The sequence below is a fragment of the Eublepharis macularius genome, chromosome 3 (genome assembly GCF_028583425.1).
Source record: "Eublepharis macularius isolate TG4126 chromosome 3, MPM_Emac_v1.0, whole genome shotgun sequence".
Taxonomy (NCBI): domain Eukaryota; kingdom Metazoa; phylum Chordata; class Lepidosauria; order Squamata; family Eublepharidae; genus Eublepharis; species Eublepharis macularius.
Genome location: NC_072792.1, coordinates 64,772,648 through 64,781,225, shown reverse-complemented (window position 1 = coordinate 64,781,225; position 8,578 = coordinate 64,772,648). Strand labels below are relative to the sequence as shown.

General features: G+C 43.8%; 1 protein-coding gene across 5 annotated transcripts in view; it reads right to left on the bottom strand.

The window, feature by feature from the left end:
- Window positions 1–255: 255 nt before the first annotated feature.
- TBL1X (transducin beta like 1 X-linked) overlaps window positions 256–8,578 on the bottom strand; it is a 226,432-nt gene continuing 218,109 nt past the window's right edge. For all 5 annotated transcript variants that reach the window (XM_054974241.1, XM_054974240.1, XM_054974243.1 and 2 more), the window contains 2 exons: window positions 3,422–3,523; window positions 256–2,608 (listed from right to left, as the gene is read on the bottom strand). In XM_054974241.1, the coding sequence (XP_054830216.1) occupies window positions 2,582–2,608; window positions 3,422–3,523 (129 nt within the window). In that variant the 3' untranslated portion in view covers window positions 256–2,581. The remainder of the gene's footprint in view (window positions 2,609–3,421; window positions 3,524–8,578) is intronic.

The following is an 8,578-nucleotide window of genomic DNA, read 5'->3' as shown; positions in this document are numbered from 1 at the left end:
CACTGCCTGGACCACACAAGCTGAGAAAGAATGGCATGCAAAAGACCACAGAATGAGTTCATGGAAGGGACACAATTGATGCACAACTCGGTCACCTACCCACAAGTACCTCTTACTGTATACAACTTTTAGAACACGTATTAGCCTTAGCTAACATATGAATGTATGAAAAACAGAACACTACAAAACAACCATCCCAGAATCCAGAGTAAACAGGCTCATGTAGAAAGAATAAGGAGCAACTCACACAGAGTGTTCTAATATCAAAATATAGCAATTTATTCAAGACACTGAATATGATCTGTTGATTCTCTCCTTGAAACAAATGAACTACAACACACAAGGTGATCTGCTGAGAGAGAGAGAGAGAGAATGTGAGTGTGCAGGAGGGTATGTGGACAAAACTTCAGCAGGGAGCAAGGAGGGGATGTTGTTTCAACAGAACCTGGGAAATGTTGAAATGAGAACCAAGCCTGGCTTCAAGTCTGACACAGACAATAAAAACTTTAGAAGCCAGAATTCAGAGTTATCAGTGAGTTTTTGCAATTGATGAAGAACCGCATTTTTTTAAAAAAAGGCAAAAAGGAAACAAAGACAAAAGTAACCCCTCCCCCCCAAAACAAAGACGACCCTTATGTTTGACAAAGTGCACTTCACTTGGCTCTAAAATTAGCTAGTTTGCTTTTTAAAGAAAAAAAATATACAATTTCTAATATGCTTGAGGGAACGAATACTTGACCCCTCTCATTTTCAGGCCATAGGATGCCCCATAGAGTGACCACGTTAAAGATGCAGTTGCCTCCTCTCCGGAAGAGCCTGAGGATCTGTTCAGAGTGTTTACCCACCTTAGATTAATTCAGGTGCAATTTTTGTAGTATCCCATAACTGTTGAGGATGAAGAAGAGCCACAACAACTGGTACTTCTTTGCAAGTTCCAACCTTTGTTCTGCCTGTTTAAATCTCAATTTAAATCACAATCTTGTCATGTCGTCATATATCCTGAACAGTAGATCAGCACTGCAGATCACTGGGAACGTGACAGCTCTGCCGCTCTCTAACATAGTGGCTCTAACATGCCCTGATTTGTAAGCAGAGGTAGTCAGCAAATGACATACGATGTTATTTCCATACAATGTGATTTCTAGACTTTGATCCCAGAGAACAAGGTTTTTTTAAAATTTGTTTTGAATAGAACACCACAACCAGGCCATATGCCACTCTGGGAAATGCGTGTATGCATATATGTATCACAGTAGCTACTGGGATGTGTGAATCAGAATAATCACTTCCAAAACAAGAAAATTAAATTTCTGAAGCAAGTAATTATAATTGCCATCATGAAGTCCTGTCAATGAAACTAAACCATGCAGGCCTTTTTGTTTTTTCACTTGCAGAAGACTGATCAAAAAGAAGTATCACCCTGACCTTTATTGTTTTAGTAAAATGCCTTTTAAAAGGAGATAAAAGGGATACTGCATCTTTAAATGTGTATCAGATTCCATCTGCATTGTTCTTTTGAATGACTAACACAATCCAGTCTACATCTGGTGGACATTTTAAGCTTCTAAAATTGTTTAACATAAAAAATATTTTTTCTCTCCAAAAATACACTGGGTTCTTTCTTTTTTTAAAAAGTCATTTTTCTCCTGTAAAAAGCTTTCCCGGCACTGCATTCTTACATAAAGCACTTATTACACAATCTGATGAAAGTGCCCTTGAGACTTTAAGATCTGAAGTATGGAATAATTAAAAAACAGAAGAGGAAGAAGAAGCTGGGAGAGGAGGGGAAGGGAAAAGAGGAGAGAGAGGCCGTCTGTTACATTTTTCATTATGCCCACCTGGCTGTATCTACTGAAGGCATAAAGCAGGGGGGTGAGAGAGACCCCAAACCCACCCCCTCAAAAAAAAGACTGGAAAAAGAAAAATATTCAGTTCAAAGCTAAGCCTGTGATCCTCAAGGCCTAATATTCCAGCTGACAAAAACCCACTGAACAAATAAAAGTAGTCTAGAAAATACAAAGTGTTGTGATTACAAAGTTGCACGCATCGTTGGTACAAACTGGTCTTTGAATGTCCTTTGGGAGAGCAACTGTAGTGTCCCGATGAGAAGGAAAAAAATACAACACCGCATGGAGGAGGAGGAGGATTCTTCCCATTTTGGTTTAGTCAAAGCATTTTTGCTTTATAGGTTTATTATTTATTATTATTTTTGGCACAGCTTTTCTTCTTCTCTTCTGCAGCCATCAAGGTGAGTTCTTAGAGACCCAAACCAGACAGGCAGGCTTTCAGCTGGTGGTGCTCTTCCTGCTTTCATAGGCTCAAAGTTCCAGGTGGAATCTACCCCACACCCTCCCCCCTAAATGATTGTGTGTTATTTAACTCCTTGATGAATGTTATGGACAAAACATTGCAGGCTTGAGGCACCTGGGAGAGTTACTTCTGTTCCACTCTCAAGCTCCCTCCCCTTTTCCTGTCCCCCCCCCCCAGTTCTTGCAGTCCTAGAGATGTCAAGGATAGTTTTGAAGAGTGCTTCTACCCACACATTCAACTGCTGGTCCATTTGCAATTTCAGCTAAAGCATTTACTTTCGCAAGTCTAGAACACAAACCTGAAGAGAGAAAATGAGAAAGAAAACGAGATGTGAAAAGAACAAAAACACGATTAAAAGGTATTTATTTTGTATTCTTGGGTTCCCTGGTAATAATGGTACAACTTTACATTTCCTAAGGGTTCTCTCACTTGACTAAAGATATTAATTGCCTTGTAAAGATACAGACGTGTACCCCACACGTATAAATAAATGTTGGATGTGGACATTCTACACCAACAGTTCTATTAATATAATCTCCGTAAAAAGGGGGGATTGTTTTCAAGCTTATGTGCATGTTTGTATCTGAAGGTCCCCACCACACATGGACTGCCACCATGCTTATACTCATTGTTAGATGATGTTGTAAGGTCAGAATTCACAGAGCCTTTGGAGACTGTCAAAAACTCTTGTAACAGAGTTACATTTTTTTAAAAATTAGCTTTTCCCAAACACCACGGAAAAAACACTTGGCTTATTCAGTGGCAGTAAAATGGTGCACCATGTACCAAAAGTTCTCAGGTATATAAAAATCTGTTGGACAATTCAAGACACTAGCATGTATACAACTTCCTGGAACAGAATTTTACTGCACCCTCCTGCTGCAGCACACTGGACCCACCCCTCATAGAATCATTTTCCTGGGTGTCAGTGGATGTTCAGGAGCAGCTTAGCAGGCAAAGTAAGATCTGCAGTGGGTATATGTAGGTATATGTGAATTTCTCCACACTGCCCCAATAACTCAGATAGATCAGTTGAACAACACTGAAATTATGCTCACTCGTGTGCTGAATTTAATCATGGTAACTAAAAGCATATCTGCAAAAGGCTTACCGATCCATCTGATGCACTAGCTCCCACTTTATCTCCTCTAGCATTCCAGCAGACTTCAAATATTCCCCCGGTGCCTCTGTAGCTATGTACCAGAGTTCCACTCTAAATAATAATAATAATAATAATAATAATAATAATAATAATAATAATAATAATAATAATAATAATAATAATCCTAGTTGAGGAAACAAATGTTTAATATCCATGCTTATTCTGAAGATATATTTAAGTAATATATACAAAATTATAATCATTTTCACTCTTGGATCCATTCTTGTTTTTTACCTGATCAGACTTTCAGGACAGCCTTATGAAAAGGCAGAATTACAGTTTGGGTTCTACTATGTTTTCTTATTAATGTATGGAGCTGGTGGATAAGATCACTGAAGATTTTTAGGGTGTTATCATCAAAATGCTGATGATACCCAAAGTGTTAGCTAACCTGCAGTATTACCATCATCCTGAAATATTCTCTCTCTCTCGAAATATTTGATCCATAAAAATGTGAAGGTTTTTTTTTAATGTAACATCCAATGCAACCAGATTTGACTTGGATGATTTTTAAAGGCATATACTATTACAAGCAAGTTCATTTCAATTAAAGTTGATATCTTCTAACCCCTAAATCTGAACCTTTACAGTGTCAAGAACAGACAATTAGCTGAGAGGCCTTTGCAAAGTTTTTTGCTGATAAAAGCACAAATATGCTTTGATCTGGATGCTAGCTGTAATACAGATGAGATGGAATAAATGCTTAATACACTGCCTAGCTCACATATGGACTGTTTTGTACGAGTTACAATGAGAGATCTTAATAGGATCCTAACATCTGTGAAAGTCACTACTTGTGCACTGGATCCTTGCCCATCTTGGTTGTTAAAATCAAGTAAGGACCACATAAATGAACCACTGAGGTCTATTGTAAATCAATCGCTAACTCAGAGTAACTTTCCCTGGTTGCTCAAATGGGCAGTTACTAGGGATGGGCACGAACGGAAATACGAACCAGCTCATGGTTCGCAAACCAGTGGTTCATTGGTACTCATTTCTGATGAACTGCGGTGAACCGCTATGACTTTTAGAGCGGTTCCTTTGGTTCATCATTGCAGACAACCTGGCGCCAATCGATCTATTCCCTAGCCAATGGGGGGTTGGACTTCTGCAGACTTTCTGCAGCCCTGGGAAGATCAATGTCAGACCTCCAAAGCTTGATAGGCAGCTCTGGCTGCCAAACAGAGAGCTCCCATTCTGCTCTATGAGAGCAGAAGTATATAACCCCCATCTCTCAGGCGAGTGGTTTCAGTTTCTAGCAGGCAGTGAGACAAGGAGGTACTGCTGTTGGATTTTCAGTCACAGAGGGAGGTATTTGAAGCTTGTGCTTGAGATTCTGTTCACAGCTGTTCCACAGCTAGGCTCAGAGGCTAAGCCTAGTGGGTTGCTCATCTGAGGAGTTTTTTATTATTTTGAGCACCCCAGTCTCTGTGCCACTGCCAGCCCCAGGGGCCAAGCCTAGTGGGTTCCTCACCTGAGCGCCAACACAGTGCTGCCTTACCAACCACAATGCCCATTAGCACCATGAAGGTTAGAGTGGGTGGCAAGGGTGGTCATGCAGAGAAGAAATCCCAAGCCTATCTTGCTGGCCCACTGGTGCCCAGCATTAGTGAGGAGGTCTCAGAGGCAGAGTTTCTTTTTCTAGATCTGCTTGTGGGGATCAAGAAGGAGGCAGAAGAGTTGTTAGCACTGACAGAGGAAGAGCAGGGTACTGATGAATTGGGGGGTCCTCAAGAAACCTCCAGCTCCTCCACATCCCAACCACTTCGGGCTGTCCCTGTTTGCAGTCCACCCCTCACTCAGTCCTTCCGGCTCAGCCACACACAATGGTAGTTAAGCCTCCATCCTGACCCACCCAGTACCCATGCCACTGTATTGTCCAGAGCACAAGTGTGGGTCGTGCACTTCACAGCAGACCTGTGGAGCAGCCATCAGCACAGATACCTCACCCTCACTGCCCACTGGTGGCAACCAGAGGACCTCTGGACCACCAAGGAAAAATCAGGGCCCCAGGCGGAGGGGACAGCCCTGCTGCCGGGCTACAGAGTGATTCTGCTCCATGCGTGGGGGATGGATGTGGACCACATGGGGAGGAACATTTCCACCGCGATTAAGGCTGGATTGAGGGAGTAGGCGCCCATAGACAATATTGTCCGTGGCTACATGGTCTTGGACACCGGTAGAAACATGGTGGCACCCCAAATGTCGTATCTGCTCTGGAGAAAGCGGCAGCATCGGTGAAGCTCCAGCTGCAGCGACAGTGGAAGGATCTGCTGCAGATTCTTCTGCTGTTGCTGCGGCTGAAGCTTCACTGACGTTGCCGCTTCCAGAGCAGCTCCCTGGGAGCAGGTAGCCTGCAGGATGCCCTAGGAGAAAGTAGCAGCTGCCCACTCCCAAACGAAGCCCTCTTGTGGCTCTTCAGGCAGCAGTTCTAACAGAGAGGGGAAGGACCACTTGGACTTCACTTCTCAGGTAACGTTGCAAGAAAAATCTAGTGTTTTCCACGTGAAGAAAGTCACTTGTAGCTTTGCTCTCAGTTGTCCAGAGCTGGGCTCTGGCCCCACCCCAGTCTCTGTGCCACTGCCAGCCTCAGGGGCCAAGCCTAGTGGGTTCCTATGAGGCCTCACAGAATACTTTAATATATTATACGTTGTCAGTATCATTATTATTTAGAGCACCTGTCCCAGATTGGAAGGTGTCTGGGTGGGTCAGGACTCTGGACCACCCCCTGTCCTTGCCAGGTGAGAATACACCCCCCCTGGGAAATTTTAACCTCTTTCCCTATGGGTCCTCCTGTCCTCTAGTCCACTAATGCCTGCCGCCCCCTGGCTGTATCCCAGCAGAGGGACTCGATTGTCCATAGCTGGGTTCGTTCCAGGAGGATCTGAACCCCCCCTTGGGAATTTGTTGACACTAGACCATCCAGGGCCTCGACATCCCAACCGCTTGCTGATGCAGCTGCCCACATTACCCCCACACCCCATCCCCTATTTAACCCCCTCCTCATGAGTCCTCTCAAGAATCACCCACCCTGTTGAGGAGATGGATTGTTGGTGGAAGGCTTCCCTCTCAGCCACCGTGTTAGGGAGATGGATTCTGGCTGTTGCGGCAACTCCCTCCCAGGGTCTGTTTCCACACTAAAGGCTTTTCCTTTCTGGCTTCCAGGCTCCCTGTCCCTCGCCTGCCCCATTGGGAAGATTTGTTCCCCCAAGGTCACCATCTCCCCAGGATTGACTTTCTCTCATGGATCGCCTCTGTCCTTTCCTATACAAGAATATTCCTGTCTCCCCAAAGAACATCTACTCCTTCCCCCCAAGATTAAGAACATAAGAACATAAGCAAAGCCATGTTGGATCAGGCCAGTGGCCCATCCAGTCCAACATTCTGTCACACACAGTGGCTAGAAATCCAGTGCCATCTAAAGGACTGTCAGTGAGGCCAGGACACCAGAAGCTCTCCCACTGCCTTCCTTCCAGCACCAAGACAACAGAGCACCACCTCCCCACAAAGAGAATACCATCTATCTCCTGTGGCTAATAGCCACTGATGGACCTCTGCTCCATATATTTGTCCAGTCCCCTCTTGAAGCTGGCAATGCTTGTAGCTGCCACCACCTCCTGTGGCAACGAATTCCATGTGTTTATCACCCTTTGTGTAAAGTAGTATTTTCTTCTATCTGTTCTAACCCGACTGCTCAATAATTTCATAGAGTGCCCACGAGTTCTTGTATTGTGAGAAAGGGAGAAAAACACATCTTTCTCTACCTTCTCTAACCCGTGCATTATCTTGTAAACCTCTATCATGTCTCCCCTCAGTCGTCTTTTCTCCAGGCTAAAGAGCCCCAAGCGCCTCAATCTTTCCTCATAGGGAAAGTGTTCCAACCCTTTAATCATTTTAGTTGCCCTTCTCTGTACTTTTTCCAGTGCTATGATATCTTTTTTAAGGTGTGGCGACCAGAACTGTACACAGTACTCCAAATGAGGCCTCACCATCGATTTATACAGAGGCATTATGATACCGGCTGATTTGTTTTCAATCCCTTTCCTAATAACCCCTAGCATAGCATTAGCTTTTTTTATGGCAGTCGCACACTGTGCTGATGTTTTTAGTGAGTTATCTATCATGACTCCAAGATCTCTCTCTTGGTCAGTCTCCGCCAGTTCAGACCCCATCAACTTGTATTTATATTTTGGATTTTTGGTTCCAATGTGCATTACTTTGCACTTGGCTACATTGAACCTCATTTGCCACATGGATGCCCACTCTTCTAGCCTCGACAGATCCCTTTGGAGTGCCTCACAATCCTCTCTGGCTTTCACCACCCTGAACAATTTCGTGTCATCTGCAAATTTAGCCACTTCACTGCTTAATCCCAATTCCAAATCATTAATAAACAAGTTAAAAAGCATTGGACCCAATACCGACCCAGATTAACTTCTTCTCATAGATTGTCTCTGTCTCCTGTCCTTTAAAAGAATATTCTTGTCTCCCTAAGAATGTCTCCTTGACTGTCCCCTCAAAGAATACTTCTGTCCCCATTCCAGCCCTGGAGCAATTTTTCTGCTCTCAGGAACCGTCATTCCATTCTCGGGGCCGTCATTCCATTCTCAGAGGAAGATTCTCTAACTCCATCCCACATTTTCATTGCAACTTTTTGGTGCTGCAATGTATTTCAGTGGAGCCAATGCAAATCAATGGGCATTCGTATTATATCTAATGGAACTTTCCTGGGGGCACCTGCTTTGGTGGGTCTATAACTCAGACATCCAAAATCCAATCTTCACCAAACTTGAAGGGTAGCTGGAGGACAGCTGCTGTGAGTTTGGCATCTCTGACTGTCAAGGGAGCCGTTCTATGGCCTCTGGAAATGAAGGACCGCACGAACCAAACAAAGTGATTCGCAAACCGGGCAAGTTCATGAAAGTTCGTGGTTCGTGAAACACGACAAACCACAAACTGCCTTTTCCCCGGTTCATGCCCATCTCTAGTAGTTACCAATTTGCTAATTTTGAAAAAATCCCTAGACAAAAATGACATGGCCAATTATCACCCGGTCTCTAATCAGTCTTTTCTGGACAAAGTGATTGAGAGAACAGTGTCTAACCA